General features: G+C 36.8%; 1 protein-coding gene across 7 annotated transcripts in view; it reads left to right on the top strand.

The window, feature by feature from the left end:
* Positions 1–17864, top strand: part of LOC134539946 (serine/threonine-protein kinase pelle-like) — a 128155-nt gene that overhangs the window by 51720 nt on the left and 58571 nt on the right. For all 7 annotated transcript variants that reach the window (XM_063382328.1, XM_063382323.1, XM_063382324.1 and 4 more), the window contains one exon: positions 2125–2344. In XM_063382328.1, the coding sequence (XP_063238398.1) occupies positions 2125–2344 (220 nt within the window). The remainder of the gene's footprint in view (positions 1–2124; positions 2345–17864) is intronic.

Genomic DNA, 17864 nt, shown 5'->3' with positions numbered 1-17864 from the left:
GATGGTTGTCTCCTACCTCGTGGATGTGGTGGTTGTCTCCTACCTCTTGGATGTGATAGTTGTCTCCCACCTCGTATATGAGGTAGTTGTCACCCACCTCTTGGATGTGGTAGTTGTCTCCCACCTTGTGGTTGTGGTTGTTGTCTCCCACCTTGTGTATGTGGTGGTTGTCTCCCACCTCGTGGATGTGGTGGTTGTCTCCCACCTTGTGGATGTGGTGGTTGTCTCCCACCTTGTGGATGTGATGGTTGTCTCCCACCTCGTGGATGTGGTGGTTGTCTCCTACCTCTTGGATGTGATAGTTGTCTCCCACCTCTTGGATGTGGTAGTTGTCTCCCACCTTGTGGATGTGGTGGTTGTCACCCACCTCTTGGATGTGGTAGTTGTCTCCCACCTTGTGGTTGTGGTTGTTGTCTCCCACCTTGTGGATGTGGTGGTTGTCTCCCACCTCGTGGATGTGGTGGTTGTCTCCCACCTTGTGGATGTGGTGGTTGTCTCCCACCTTGTGGATGTGGTGGTTGTCTCCCACCTCGTGGATGTGGTGGTTGTCTCCTACCTCTTGGATGTGATAGTTGTCTCCCACCTCGTATATGAGGTAGTTGTCTCCCACCTCTTGGATGTGGTAGTTGTCTCCCACCTTGTGGATGTGGTGGTTGTCTCCCACCTCGTGGATGTGGTGGTTGTCTCCCACCTCGTGGATGTGGTGGTTGTCTCCCACCTCGTGGATGTGGTGGTTGTCTCCCACCTTGTGGATGTGGTGGTTGTCTCCCACCTTGTGGATGTGGTGGTTGTCTCCCACCTTGTGGATGTGGTGGTTGTCTTCTACCTCTTGGATGTGATAGTTGTCTCCCACCTCGTATATGAGGTAGTTGTCTCCCACCTCTTGGATGTGGTGGTTGTCTCCCACCTCGTGGATGTGGTGGTTGTCTCCCGCCTTGTGGATGTGGTGGTTGTCTCCTACCTCTTGGATGTGATAGTTGTCTCCCATTTGTATATGAAGTAGTTGTCTCCCACCTCTTGGATGTGATTGTCTCCCACCTCGTGTATGTGATAGTTGTCTCCCACCTCTTGGATGTGGTGATTGTCTCCCACCTCTTGGTTGTGGTAGTTGTCTCCCAGCGCTTGGATGTGGTAGTTGTCTCCCACTTCATGGATGTGGTGGTTGTCTCCCACCTCATGTATGTTGTAGGTGTCTCCTACTTCATGGATGTGGTTATAGCTCAGGTATACAGTAGCCCACCAGTATACAAGCTGTAACACCGCATGAATACAACGGTAGAATGCTCCGTTTAAAAAGCGAAACTTTTGGCCGACCATCTACCAGAATTTTCTGTTTTTCTCAATGTCATGGCAATTTTTATTGGCTGTTTTGAGATACATGTTCAGAATTTGGATTTTGATTTTCTAGTATATAAGACATTTCTAACAGTTAACAGAGATTGGAATTTGCACGTAATTAATTGTGATGTCAATTGAAAGGAAAATTTCTTCAATGTTTAACTTCTCTCTTAATTTTGGAACCTGGGGTCTGGTACTTGTTTTTGAATTTTTTTCTTGGAATTCATTTTGAAATTCCTTGAGATGTTAAATCAAGTTTGAGGCTTTCAATATGTACATATTCTGTAGCTTATTCTAGTCTCAGCCGTGGCCATTAAAGCGTGACCCTCGGTGGCGAAGCAGGGTGCAATGGCTTTCAAATCTTACTGCTTGATTTGTTTTACTTCACAGTATAATCTTAAATGCCATGTTGGAAATGTAATTTTCTTGTAATTAATATTAATTGGATTGTATTATCTTGTAACTTTATATTTATGGCTATATTGCATTTGTTATTCAGTCTCAAATTTTGACACCAAAAATGTAGTAAACATTATTTTTGAACTGCGAAAGGTGGTTGGAATGAACATAATCATGAATATTTGTCGGTCCTTTTACTGTTATTATTTAGTCTTTTTTAAATATCTGTTTAAAAAAATTTTAAAACAAATATAATATGCAAGACAGCTATCTATATAAACTTATAGGTAAAACACTTAAAAAAAAAAATGTAATGACTAGAAAATGCATGTGAGACAGAGTATTAAGTCAAGTCAGCATGCGTAGTGATTGGCCGGCATTGTGCAGGGCTCGTCGGGGGTCAGCGAGGCGCGGGGCCTCTCGCGCTCCGCGGACAAGAACCTGCGCATAGACTCGCGCAACATCAACGTATCGGCAGTGCGTGCAGACCTGCCCAGCAAGGACGTGCTGCCGGCCGTGCCTGAGCGCAAGATCCTCAACACGCAGCAGCAGCAGCAGCAGCAGCAGCGAGGGAACACAGACGTCCAGCCACCTCGCCGCGGCTCCAGTGAGTGTCGCAGGGTGGCCAACCTCTCAGTACTCAGCCAAGTTGACAAATATAACTTTCTATTTTTGGCGTGATAACGTCTTATAAATCAATTAACGCCGGCTGCACGCACGAAAAATTGTCATGTTCCGCCTGAGCCGAGACTGCGAGAACTGGCCAACCACAGTGCGAGAAAATCTTCTATAATTATAAAACAGGTTAAGGTGGGCTTTTTAACTAGTTTTTCATGATTATATTTAAGCAAATTATTTAAATTAAATTTGCAAAAACTGTAAATAATATTTAAAATTTAAAAAGTGTGCAATTTTTCCTCAATATTTTCTTATGACGTTATTACGTAAAATTATCGTCTGTAAACTGACTTTACAGACAACCCCCCTTTTTTTTTTTGTAACTCTCAATACTCAGCCATCTGGTATAAAAGTTGAAAAATCTAACTTTCTATTTTTTTTGTGTGTCTTTTTTAGTATCAATTAACATGCACACCCTCCTGATTTTATGACCTCTTGGTTTGTGATAAGTAGGGATGGGGCGAATCCTGATTTCCTCGAATCCGAATCCTAACTCGAATCTCGACTGGAATTGCCGAATCTCGAACCCAAACCCGAATCTTTTAATAGATGATGTCCACATATCTAATGTAAGTGAGATGTATTCTGCTTGCACTAAAAGTCCCTTGACTTTATCACATGTAGATTGGTACATTTCTGGTATAAGTGTATATAAAGACAACAATTTTTTCTTGAGAAATTTCAGTTTTAGTACAGATTAGCGGTTAGGATTTTTTCTATAAATAAGCTGGAGGTCTGCGAGCCTAAGAATTTTACTTCGAGCCGAGCTCGAGCTTTTGTGGTACAGTTACTCTTTTGGGAAATTATTTTTATCTTAAACTTAATATCATGTTTGAATAAAGTATTAAAATGAAGTGGGCTTATTAATTTTGGGTAACTATTTACAGAGTGTGTTTACATTTTGCACTGCTAGAATAAAAATAACATTTTTTTTCATTGAATCTTACCTGTTTCCATTGGTTCATTAGTAACTGATATCATCCAACTAACATAACCAAGTATATGTTTGTGTAAATGTAACATATCTTTGGAAAAATTTCACCCTTGTCAATTTTTCTGGAGTCCTTACTGAGCTTCAACAAACTTAGCACCAAAAATCATGTTGTTTGAAAAGTACATTCACATTGTTTCAATATTTCCACTTTTCAGCACAATAATTCTGAGAGAGATTGTCACAGAGTATTAAATTCTGTTCTTTAATCTATCATGCAGAACAATAATTTGTTCTGCACGTTCAGGAGTTAAATTAGCTTTACGATTGGAGATAGTGTTTCCAGCAAAAGAGAAGCGTCTCTCGCTGGCAACCTGCTTGGCTGGAATGCTTTAGTAAAATTGCTTAACCTCAAAATTAGTGTCATAAATATCTGTAACTGGTCATTAAAGTTAAATCATTTGAAAGTAATAAAAATAAAAACATTTTACTTCATTCAATTTACACTTGCAAAAAAAAACATACACACAATAAACCTACATGGAAATTAAAGTCTTTTTCAATATCCTGAAGTCTGAAATATGTTTACTCATGTCATTAAATGTAGAGCTGTATTGAAGAAGCCGATTTTGCCAATATTTAGTTGAATCGGCATTTCTGCCGACTTCCGATACAGTACGCTCGTTAATTTAGAAGAGTCTAGCGACAGCAATGCTACCTTCCTGCAACTGGCAACTGGCAACTGGCAACTGGCAACTGGCTCGTTCCGGGGCCGGCTGCCACACCGCTCACGCTCGTTCCGGGGCCGGCGGCACGATCATATATGTCATCTGAAACTTCTATTTGTCAAATATGGCCTCGTGGCTGAGCGCTTAGCGGCGCTATCATCTAATCGTAAGGTTGCCGGTTCGATTCTCGGCAGGTGCAAATTTTTTTTTGTACTTGTAAAAATAAATACGAGCACGTATAATTTCAAAAGTAATAAATATATTTGAATAATGAATGCAAATAAAAGTAAATTTATTAATTAAATTGTAATTTTCAGATAAGGACATGATAACTAATGGTCAATTAGGTTAGGTTAGCTACATTATAAATACTTTAAAACTTTGTGGACGGTTGATTTGGTTAGGATAGTTACATTAAAGATACTTGGAAATCAAACATCCAGGGGGTAGGCGCTCCCAATCGGCCAACTTCGGAGAGGATCGGCAGTTGCTGCCAGTTGCAGGACGGTAGCATTGCTGTCGCTAGGCCCTTGTGTTAATTTTCGGCCGATATTACTGAAAAACGAAAGAGACTGCTATAACCTAAAAATCCACGAGTACCATTTTCACTTTTTGTAGTAGTACTGCATTCTTTCAGATCGCATTATTTCTTAGCAACATGTGCGAATCGTACATATCAAAGTTTAACATCTTTTTTTTTTTTTTTAACAATGTTCTTTAATTTAATATGTCATAAATAAATAATACATTACTATCACGGTAAATATACATCTCAGTTGTTACGATAACTATAGTGCAAATATGGTAGCTATCATGCTTCTGTAGTAATTATGGTATTCTACAAAGAATCTTTAGTTCCTTTTATGGTAATTATCTTAAAATAACTATTGGGTTTGTACTGTAGTTATGGTACATCATCCATATTTCTTCGTATGTTGTTGTTCATTTGTCTTTTCTTCATATTTACGTGTGCCATTATTTGAGACAAGAAGTTTCAGAAAAAATTTTAACGGACATTATATCACACATTTAATGGCGTAAATGACGAGACCTCGGGCAATTTAAACGCTTTATACGGAAAAACCTACCATGCGGGACCTCGTAAGCGAGTTTTACTGTATTTTTTTCCCGTAAATAGTAAAAACCGAATCCTTTGACGAATCCTATATCAGACCCGTCGAACCTTCGAATCCCTAGGATTCGGCGGATTCGGCGGATATTGGATTCGGTCGCCCCATCCCTAGTGATAAGACATGAGAACAAGCAGTTAAAAATTTTTACTGCATGAGTCGTTTTTTTATCAGCACTTCCTGCATCACACACACTGAGTAGGAACAATGTGGGAATCATTTAGCAATTTAACCAACTGCCACTGCTTGTAAAGGAAGGAATTTAAAAACAACAAAAAAAAATACTTATATACTAGATCTATAGCTTGTCTCATCCATAGTTTGCAGTGTACATTTAAATGGCCATTTACTGTGTTTTATCGCATAATCGTTGCATATTTTATACTAAAATCAAGTTTGAAAAGTAGGGGTGTGACGTTTCTGCGAGAAAAAAATTTTTTTTAGGTAAAGTTAATCATAAAAACAAAACCCATTCATGGAAAGTACGTTTATTTAAAGTGAAAGTGGAGTATACAAGAGCACGCCAAACAATATATATTAACAAGTAATGCAACAAAACCTTTCTTCAACTTTAAATAGAAAAACAAAATCTTTGACCCGAATGCAAGCCACTTGAATCTGTGACGTGAACTAACGTGTAACTATCATTGTAGTACATACCATGAAAGAGTGCGGGCTATCAAATGTTGTTAGTTTGGCACTCAACAGAGAGCGCGCGTTGCATCCAATCGGCGAGATATCGATATTCGACTACGTGTATGCGCTCTATACTGGAAGCAACATAACCAAACATGAATGATTTGCAACTAGCGCTGGCTACATTTTTATAAGCGGTATACCGCGGCGACGCAGACGAACAGATAAAGGTTATAACATTTAAAAACGTCTTTAAAAGATAATTTACACACCAGACTGTTACGTATTTCCGTTAATTAAATAAGTGGTAATGTCCAAATGAATATTAGATTTCTACTTTAAAATACATTGTTTTATACGGAAGAGATACCTACACAAAGCGCTCAGAATCTAATAGCGGGACAAAAAACATCATGCGACGTTTACGCTAGAGTTTTTTTTATCTAAATTTTGATGCCCTAAAATATGGGTGCGACGATTATGTGCATGCGACAATTATGCGATAAAACAGGGTACTCTCTCTTTCTAGTGCACGATTCCTGCCATTAGCTCTGTCCTTTTTTTTCGGTGTGCTCAGTTGCCAGATGTACGTCATAGAGCACAAAGTTTAAGACACAACTTTAGAATGTAACGAAAAATGTTTCAAATGTATAAAAAAAATTTATATTTTTATAAAGAAAAGTTTTCAATTATAATTTTAGGAATATATTTTCTTGTTGAATTCATCAAGATGACCATCTATTACAATTTTACTTCTAAGAATATGTTACTGAAAGACACCATCTTTGTTTAAACTTTTTTTGTCCACAAATATTTTTATATTATTTAATATTAAAAAATTTGGCTCTGTTGGAATAGTATATAAATAGAATGCCTTGTTATTAAATGTGACCTGCAACTCCAAATAGTTTTTTCTTTAAATAATTATTGGTGTTCATATTGAATTGCTTTTTTTTTTTTTTTTTTCAGAATAATTACGACTGTAATAATACTGTTAACAAAACTATTTTAGGGTCTTATAAAAATAAACAAGTAGTAAAATAAAAAAATATATTAAAACTTATTAGTTCTGATGGTATAAAAAATAACATTTTTAGTGTTAACTTGTTAAGAAGCAGGGTAGTATGAAACCATCCAAAAGTGTTTTGGGATGTGATGATGTTATTGAAGTAGAAAATAACTAAATAGTCCATCTCAATACGTAAGAAGAATATTTATCTTAAAAATTAGTTATCTAACTGGCATTGCTTGTAAATAGAGAGCAAGATTCTAAAAACTAAAATTACTTATTTCGTTATTTCACACCAAGATTAACTTATGTTGCTACAGTTAGCCTTTAGCTAACATCTTTTCAAAGTTGTACAAATTTAAGACTTTTTATTTGTTAAAGTACACAGTAAACATTAATGGTCATAAAAAGGGGTACTTATAACTTTTATCACTATCTATTAAGACTGTGCGAATTTTTTTTATTTTTTATTTATAGTTTGAATTGAATATATTGACGTACCAACGGGTGTGTGAAGCTAAAAAAAATTGATTATGTTTCTTTAACAAATTTTCACAACCGTCGAGTTCCGTCAGTTTAAAAAAAAAATGAATTAGATGTTCTTGGTTCAAACAGCTAAAATTATCAAGGTAAATCAATGTAACTAGTTTATGTGTCGTAAATAAAAGTAAATTGCGTCTGTAACTAAAGTAGGTGTATATTAAACATAATGTGAGTGCGGCAGAGCCGTTGCAGGGTACAATTATTATTATACATACATTGATCACATTTTTAACCTACTAGACTATAAACTTATTCTAGAATGCTTGGAATTCTTTGTGTATGTATGTAACAAGTTTATCCAGTTCAAAACAAAACAAAAAAAAAACCTCATTCAAAGTTAGTGTAGTGTAAATATATCAACAATTTGTTTTATATCATGTAAACGATTCAATAATTCTATATGTTTCTGTTTAAAGTTAAGTTGTGGTAAGTTCAAATTAAGTAAAAATTATGTATTAAGCCAGGATTGAAAGCACTCGGTGAGCGTGGACCACTGAGTGTTGGTGAAACATTACTACATCAGAGACTAACGTTTATATCAAATTTAATGCCCTGAAAGAATTCCAAACAGATATTTACTATTCAATAGTCTTGGGATCCCGAGAGTTAATTTAAATTAATTAGTTTGGTTATTCTAATAATTATAGAACAAGAGATTCAGATTTGGATTTAAATTATGACGCTGGTAAGTCTTTCAGGCGGAAATCAATGTTTTTTATAAAAAAAATAATGTTTGTGAAATTCAACAAACGGGAAACGTTCCAAATCGACGACTGGACGGGGACTGGAAAAAAAACCGACCTCAGTGACAGTTATAGCCTCTACAGACGTATTGACTTCCTCGATGACCAGGACTCTGCGACGATCCGCATGTAGCTGGCTCTCCTGCTCTGGATAGCTGGTAGGTCGTTGACTCAGTCCTCCTCTCGTACCGGACTGCTGGGTTGTCCTCCTGCTAGGCTCCCGAGACGTCTTCTTATTAGCTCGTGTCGTCAAAACTGCAGCGCCTTTCCTATTTTAACGTGGTTCAGTCGTCGTCGATTGAATAATTGAATTGTCTCTCTCTCAAATCCTCAAGATATTTTTAACCGTTCTTCTTTGCGTCGATTAAGGTAACATAATTATGCAGATCTTCGTTCTAGTATAAAAGTTTCGTTGAATGTTCTTCCGTGAATTTTAGTGTTGAAATCGTTACTAAAACAGCTCTTCAATATCTCTTTTAAGTATTAATTCAAATCATACGAAGTTTCCAGTTTGCTGCTAAAATTACGGACACATATTATCAATGACCGAAAAAATGGAACAAAACCGAATATTCTAAAAGAATATTTTCACTTGTCCTTGTTTGTAACACGCGATTCTACAATTTTTCTTTAAACAACAAAAAAAAAATCAATGCTTTAACGCAGGCAAAATATAATCAAAATGAATCTCCTATTCTTTACAAATATAGTAATAAACAACAAATTTATCACCTTTTTTTAAAAAAAAAAACCAAAGATAAGCATACTTCCAGAGACAAAATAACGTTTTAGCTTATTTAAAATTTGTAAAGATTTGCATATCATAAATCAAACAATTTTTTGTTTCGACTTCTGCAACCACCAAAATTGATCAATATAAATATTTCTATAAAGTACAAACGTTGACTTTATAGATTGCCCCTTCTTAGAAATGTCTATTATGTGCAGTTTAAACATACATAGAACAAACAGAATGACATTTCTAATACACATAGATAACAGAATCTACAACTTCATTGTTATTTATCGTCCACCAAACGAGGTTGTCATATTCCTACATTTACTAAGACTAATGACTAAACTCATAATATCCTAACAAGAATATATTACATACATGTTGCAATAAATAAAAAAAACTTACAAAGAATGCTAGGTCAACGTAAGGATATTTTAAACATATGTATAAATCATTCAATATTTTCGGTCACAATAGGTTTGTGATATTCTTTCAGTTGGGTAATGTTGTAATGTCCTATAATCTGCCTGGTGTTAAGGTCTGAGAGTTCATAACAATTATTCCGAATGACTTTAGTTATGAGGTATGGTCCGTCGAATAGTAGAAATAACTTTCGGGTAACGTATTGCCAGAACTGGCTGGTTGGATTGGTTCTTTTTAGTACCAGGTCTCCGCAATCGAAAGTAGTTTTTCCGGATAATTTCTGATGCTTCTTTCTCATGTCAGCAGCAGAGGTTAGTTTCGCCCTAACTAACTCCTCGGTTTCCCGTCGTATTTCGTTCAGTTCGTCTTGCTCTTCCTCAGCGACATCATGTTGTAATTTTGGTACCATTGTTTCTGGAATGATATTGGACGGTTTTCCGGTAAGCACTTCATATGGCGTGGTGTTGGTAGAACTATGGATGGTATGATTAATAACACATTCAATAAATGGTAATTTAGTCATCCAACTTTGTTGTGCATCATAACAAAACGTGCGTAGCATGTTGCCTAGCGTGCGCATTAGTCGTTCTACCGGGTTACTTTGGGGATGTCTAACCGAAGACATGGTGGATGTAATATGCATCTCCTTTAATCCTTCTTGCCATATCGAACTGGTAAATTGTGTACCGTGATCTGAAATAACCGCTTCGGGGTGACCCACTTCAGCCTCGAATCTCTTCATTTTCTGAAGGACGACCTTGCCGGAAGCATGTACTATTGGGTAGAGCTTGGCGTACTTAGAGAAAACATCTAAGACTACAAATACATATTTTACTCCTGCAGTTGAGCGAGGTAATGGTCCCAGTAAATCTACCGACAACAATTGCAAAGGTCCTCTAGGAATTATCGGTTGTGTTTCTCCAACTAAGTTGCATTGTGAATGTTTTGCTTTTTGGCATAGGTCGCACGATCTCGTAATTTTCACTACAATTTTGGGTAAGTTCGGACAGTATAATTTTCTACTTAAGGTAGCGGTCAATTTCTTGGAACCAATGTGGGCACAGTTATGATGTATTTCCCATGCAATATTCTTTATTAATTCTTTAGGTACGACCGGTTTCCATAAATCCTCGAATCGGGAACATAGTTTCTTTTGGTAAAATAAAATACCTTCGTTAGAAATGCAATATTTAGTATTGAGTTTATGTTCTGGTACTATGTTTTGAAGTTTTCCCTTAATATTTTGGCAAAATTCATCCCCATTTTGAAGTTGAGCTAAATTTAGGAAAGCATTCCTGATAACATCGTTGTTGGCCATTTGTTCCGCCACTAGATGAGCAACTAAGATTTCTTTCGGGTTACGATGATTCGGTTTTTCGTTTTCCACGACATCCGGTACCCGGCTAAGGTAATCCGCTGCCACATTTTCTTTGCCTTTAATATGGCAAATCTCAATGTCATATTCTTGTATAAGTAGACACCATCGAGTTAGCCTACTACCGAAAATTTTGCCAGTTTTAAGAAATAATAATGATTGATGATCAGTAAGCAGTTTTACACGTTCACACAACAATAAGTCCCTAAATTTTTGTAAGGCCCATACAATTGCTAAAGTTTCTCGTTCTGTGACTGTATAATTTTTTTCGGCACTATTTAGTGTTCGGCTTGCCATTGCGACTGTTCGTTCTATATCTTCGTCATCGATTTGCGCTAATTTTGCACCTAGCGCATAAGCGGAAGCATCTGTATACAACAAAAAAACTCTACCTAGAATAGGGTGATGCAATACTTGTTCTTCAATGAAAATTTTCTTCAAGTCCTCGAATGCTTTCTTTTCTTCATCGCACCACTTCCATGTTTGTCCCTTCTTTAATCAACCGAAAAGTGGTACAGCTATTTTAGCTATCTTATCACTATAATTACGATAAAATCCGATCACGCCAAGAAAAGTTCTCAATTGTTTGACGTTCTTTGGTGTTGGAAAATTAGTAATACTTTGTAATTTTTCGGGTGATGTTTTAATGCCGGTTGGTGTCAAAATATGGCCTAAGAAAGGTAATTCTTGGCGACAAAACACAGATTTCTTCAATTTTGCCGTCTCGCCAGCGTCACGTAGCTTGGTCAAAACAATGCCGATATGGATAAAGTGTTCTTCCAGGGATGTCGAAGTTATAAGTACATAAGCACGAGCGAAGTTTTTGCATTCCGGTCCTAATGTTTGGTCTAGACATCTCGTGAATTCAGCCACGGCATTGCATAACCCAAAAGGCATGACTCGAAATATGTACTGGAAATTTTTAAATAAAAAGGACGTGTATTTCCGTGATTCCTTCTTCAATGGAATTTGCCAATACCCGGCTGACAAATCTAAAGTTGTTAGAAATTTTACTCCTTGATATAAGCGTAGAATGTCATTTGTCGGCCGTGGGCTTTCTCGGTCTCGTATGGTAATCTTGTTAATTTCCCGCGCATCCAGACATAGGCGTACGGAACCGTCCTTCTTTCTGACGCACAGGATAGCATTGGTGTATGGGCTAGGAGCTCGTTCAACTACCTTCCAGTCTAACATCAATTGTAAGTATTCTTCAGCTTCACTCAAAAATTTGGCTGGAATCGGGTATGATTTTCTATGAAATGGCTCGCCTGGTTTCACCTCTATGCTAGCTTGGTATAATTTGTTTAGTCCAGGTTTGTCGGAAAATACGTCTTGGAAATGCTTTAAAACTTGAAATAGTTCCGTTTTCTCCTTGTCGCTAATCAGAGTAATTTCACTCATGGCATTACGCAAATCGTCATCGGTCGCATTTAAATTACTTGCCATGGTAGAGCATATCATAGCATACGAATTTACGTCACGAAGGAGTGATACGCAGTTGTCCGTCACTTCCCATTTTTCCGTGGTGGTCGGGTTCTCTAAGCTATCCATAGCCGTAATCATCCATCCTCCGAAATCCATGATAATTTTGTATGTGGTCAAAAAATCGATTCCAAGTATAATTGGTTTTGCCAAACCTTTCACTATCAAAACAGGTACGCGCTTTACGCTACCTAATCCTTCAATTTCTAGCAAAGTCTGTTTATTAATAATGGGACTAGCCCTTGACGTTACTCCTAAAATTTTAATGGTCGGGACAGGCATACGTGGTAATTTGATTACTGTACTTTCTATCATTTCTATACAATCTTCGCTAATACATGAAACTTCTGCTCCGCTGTCTAGTAGAACCGGTGATTTGACCCCATTTATGCTAAGTGTTATTTCAGGACACAAGGCTTCTTTTGCATTCCCGGCTTCGATGCACGGTTCGCTTAACAGAAAGTCGCGTTCGTTTTCTCTGAATATTACGGTATTTATTCTTTTCGTGATGACTGTGTTCGATTGGTTTTCTAGACAAGGTTCACGGTGATGTTTAGCCCCTTCCAAATTCGTATTAGGGAGTGGTGATAGGAGCTGTGATACGCCCTCCCTGCTTAGTTTTCCTTGCGGTTAACAAGTCCAGGTATCTGGTCAGGTTGCCATGTTGGTGTAATTCGACCAGACCTCTCTGAAGTAGTATGATTTGAGTCCACTCTTTGACTAAAATTAACACCATCATTATTTCGGTTACACTGCCATTTCGTGTCATTATCACAGTTACTTGGAGAAATAAATTGTCGATTATTTTCAACTCGCGATGTTCCTTGCTCGGTGTGGTTTACAGTCGTTATTGCTTTCTCTGTCGGCTGAAAACTCTGTGCTTCTACTCGATATTGTCCGTGTGATGCATTCCGGTCACATGCGAATCCTTCTTCTATCGGATACGTATTAGTTTTTGGACCTGAACTCCAAACGGCCCCTTCCCGTCGTTGGTTAGGGTATTGTTCCCGGTTGTAATTACCCTGTTGTCTTTGGTTCCCATTAGTATGGTTCGGTTGATTCCAATAATTAAAGTTTCTGTATCGTCCCCTGTATCCTTTATGATACCATTGCTGTCTAGGTTGTTCTACGTTAAAAGCGTTTATGCGAGGTGATCTCTGTTCGTTATTCGTGGCTGTAGGTTTATTTCGCCAATTTTGGTACAATGGTGCGGGTGGATTATTGTTCTTCCGCTCGAACGTCTCCTTATTCACGCTAGTTCGGTCTAGTTTTTCTAGCCTGTCGTAGTTCAGTAACTGTTCCTTAAAATCTACTATTCCGTTGTAATTTCGTCCGCTTAACTGTAACTGATATCTAACGGGTAGCTGTGATAGTATCATCGCTATAAATTCCTCGTCTTCCATGTTGCAGTTCAAATAGCGAGTTCTCTCATACATGTTGTTGATGTGTGCTTCTAGATTCTGGCTTCTTTTAGGGTCAAACTTATCAGAATGAAACTGAATACGTAAATTGCTTTGTATTCTGGTGCTCCAGAATTGTTGTATAAATGCCTTACGGAATGTACTATATTCAGTGATAGAATCTTTCAGTAATTCCCACCAATAGAATGCGGTGTCTTTTAGACAATGGCCAATGCTTTTCATCTTGTCTGTCTCGGATAGGTTAAACGTATTACAATACTCTTCGAACTGGTTAATAAATTTTCTGGGATTTTCTGTGCTTTTTCCGGCAAAACTAGGTACGTTATCTAGCCATTTTCGAGCAGGATGATGCAGGGTCAACATGGAATCAGTAACTAACGGAACATTATTTCTAACTATAGTGACTGGTTCTACACTTATCCCAGTTGAACTAGCTACACTAATGTTTTCGCTTCTGTTATTATTTTTATTGGGGACAGTTGATTTAGTAATATTCAACGCAGTGTTTTGTGTAAATTTCCTCTCGATTTCTTCTACTCGTATTTCTACTCGGTTTACTTTACTTTCTAAATCCTTCTGTACTTGACTGACATTTTCTTTTAACAGCGGTACCGTATTCTCTAGGGTTTCAATCCGCTCGTGTACAACAAAAAAGTTTTGTTCCATGGTCCGTTGTGTTTGTGTAACCTCCGTCCTAATTTGTTCCGTTTCTGCAGTCAAATTATTTAACGTCGTATTCAAGATTCGTACAATATTGTCTAGTCTATTGGCATTCTCCTGTTTTTCGTGTTCCTGTTCCTGTCTTTCGCGTTCACGTTCCTGTTTTTCCTCTTGTAGCACTCGAAACATTTGTTCCAGTGTCACGGTTTGGTGTTCATTTTCTGTTCGAGTCGTTTCCTCACCTCGTTGTAACTGTTGGTTATTCGGGACGTTCGTATTGTCATGGAGTTCCGACATCGTCTCTGCTCCTATTTCTCCCGTTTCTAGCCTTTCTTCAGCATTCGTTTCTGAATGTGTGCTACTGTTCTCTTCTAGCGCATTTCCTCTGAGGAAGTATGGTTCTCTATTTTCTCCAAATGGCATATTTTTCGATTTCCAGACTAAATGTGTCCTAACGTTCGTATTCTCCACGTCTCAGTGTAGTAGTCAGTGTGTTTCACCTAAATTCAAGCCTAAACGTTGGGCGCCAGAACTGACGTACCAACGGGTGTGTGAAGCTAAAAAAAATTGATTATGTTTCTTTAACAAATTTTCACAACCGTCGAGTTCCGTCAGTTTAAAAAAAAAATGAATTTGATGTTCTTGGTTCAAACAGCTAAAATTATGAAGGTAAATCAATGTAACTAGTTTATGTGTCGTAAATAAATGTAAATTGCGTCTGTAACTAAAGTAGGTGTATATTAAAACTAATGTGAGTGCGGCAGAGCCGTTGCAGTGTACAATTATTATATACATACATTGATCACATTTTTATCCTACTAGACTATAAACTTATTCTAGAATGCTTGGAATTCTTTGTGTATGTATGTAACAAGTTTATCCAGTTCAAAACAAAACAAAAAAAAACCTCATTCAAAGTTAGTGTAGTGTAAATATATCAACAATTTGTTTTATATCATGTAAACGATTCAATAATTCTATATGTTTCTGTTTAAAGTTAAGTTGTGGTAAGTTCAAATTAAGTAAAAATTATGTATTAAGCCAGGATTGAAAGCACTCGGTGAGCGTGGACCACTGAGTGTTGGTGAAACATTACTACATCAGAGACTAACGTTTATATCAAATTTAATGCCCTGAAAGAATTCCAAACAGATATTTACTATTCAATAGTCTTGGGATCCCGAGAGTTAATTTAAATTAATTAGTTTGGTTATTCTAATAATTATAGAACAAGAGATTCAGATTTGGATTTAAATTATGACGCTGGTAAGTCTTTCAGGCGGAAATCAATGTTTTTTATAAAAAAAATAATGTTCGTGAAATTCAACAAACGGGAAACGTTCCAAATCGACGACTGGACGGGGACTGGAAAAAAAACCGACCTCAGTGACAGTTATAGCCTCTACAGACGTATTGACTTCCTCGATGACCAGGACTCTGCGACGATCCGCGTGTAGCTGGCTCTCCTGCTCTGGATAGCTGGTAGGTCGTTGACTCAGTCCTCCTCTCGTACCGGACTGCTGGGTTGTCCTCCTGCTAGGCTCCCGAGACGTCTTCTTATTAGCTCGTGTCGTCAAAACTGCAGCGCCTTTCCTATTTTAACGTGGTTCAGTCGTCGTCGATTGAATAATTGAATTGTCTCTCTCTCAAATCCTCAAGATATTTTTAACCGTTCTTCTTTGCGTCGATTAAGGTAACATAATTATGCAGATCTTCGTTCTAGTATAAAAGTTTCGTTGAATGTTCTTCCGTGAATTTTAGTGTTGAAATCGTTACTAAAACAGCTCTTCAATATCTCTTTTAAGTATTAATTCAAATCATACGAAGTTTCCAGTTTGCTGCTAAAATTACGGACACATATTATCAATGACCGAAAAAATGGAACAAAACCGAATATTCTAAAAGAATATTTTCACTTGTCCTTGTTTGTAACACGCGATTCTACAATTTTTCTTTAAACAACAAAAAAAAAATCAATGCTTTAACGCAGGCAAAATATAATCAAAATGAATCTCCTATTCTTTACAAATATAGTAATAAACAACAAATTTATTACCTTTTTTTAAAAAAAAAAACCAAAGATAAGCATACTTCCAGAGACAAAATAACGTTTTAGCTTATTTAAAATTTGTAAAGATTTGCATATCATAAATCAAACAATTTTTTGTTTCGACTTCTGCAACCACCAAAATTGATCAATATAAATATTTCTATAAAGTACAAACGTTGACTTTATAATATCAAATTATTCACGATCTGAATATCAAATTTGAATAGTAAGAATGAGATTTGGAATCCCTCTAAAATGTTTTTCCACATCATTTAACAACTTCATAGCAAACAAATATCTTTATTTCTAAGTGTTAGTATTTGAGATTGAATTGAATACATATAGTTTATTATTCATATTTGTATTCAAAAATTTGATTATTATCACAGGCCTACTATCTATCTTTCTATCTTTATATATATATATATATACACACACACACACACACACACACGCACACACACACACACATATATATATATATCTGTGTGCGTGTGTGCGTGTGTGTGTGTGTGTGTGCATGCATACATATGTTTTTGTGTGTGCGTATGTATTTGGGGAGTATAGATAAGTGTAGTATTTAACATTAATGAATTTTAATTTTTGATTCATCTTATGTGTAGGAAAAAAATAGATACTCTGTTTGTGATAAAATTATTTTTCTTTTTACTGGTGCTTTCTCCAACATTGTTTTGTCACTATACTAGTCAATTGTCTATCAATATATATTTTTTTTTGACGTGACAACGTCTAATAAATCAATGAACGCCGGCTGCACGCACGAAACGTGTCCCGTAAAGCACATTGTCCCACTACGATGTGTCCCGTAAAGCACATTGTCCCACTACGATGTGTCCCGTTACGCTCATTGTACGCTTGTGCCGCATCTATTTCTCTTCCACTCGATTGGAACAACCATCGATTTGACTTTTCAATTATGTTTTCGTTGTTTCAATTATTAATATTATGTAATTTGACAATTGTCCACCGATTTTCAGCACAATCAGTACGGTTATTTAAAAGTAATGTTGAATTTTCTAATACGTTTTTGTACGAACAATGGTGTTTTACAGTTACACATAATAATTCAAATTACACCCGGGATCTTTTGCACAATGTTTTAAATATATTGTAACACATTATAAATAAGTTTGGTGTATTTGGGATGCGTATTTGTTATAAAATCGTATTATAAAAATGAAATAATATTATTCCCCTATAGTACCTACTGTCATCTATGGTGACGGACGCAAACCGAATGAATCGCGCTATCTATCCGCTTCCGCGACAACCAGGCACTCATTAATACATATTTTCCTTTGTTTATCACGAGGGGCATTATTATTAATGAATTATAAATAAAATTTCGTGACCGGGGCCACAATTGCATATCATTTTGAGCACTGGAAGACAGAAAAACGTAAATTATTCTCGACAAATTTTAATCTCGACCCCAGCGCACCACGAGCGTCTGGGTTGGAGATTAAAGCCGAAATTCATTCTTAAACTTACTAATACTTATTTTATTAACTGCAAGGGCATTGTTATTAAATTCTACGTTTAATTTCACGACGAAAAACTT

This window comes from Bacillus rossius, chromosome 16 (genome assembly GCF_032445375.1).
Source record: "Bacillus rossius redtenbacheri isolate Brsri chromosome 16, Brsri_v3, whole genome shotgun sequence".
NCBI classification, from domain to species: Eukaryota; Metazoa; Arthropoda; class Insecta; order Phasmatodea; family Bacillidae; genus Bacillus; species Bacillus rossius.
Note: the sequence above shows the minus strand (reverse complement) of the source record. Positions and strands in the feature narration are given on the sequence as shown.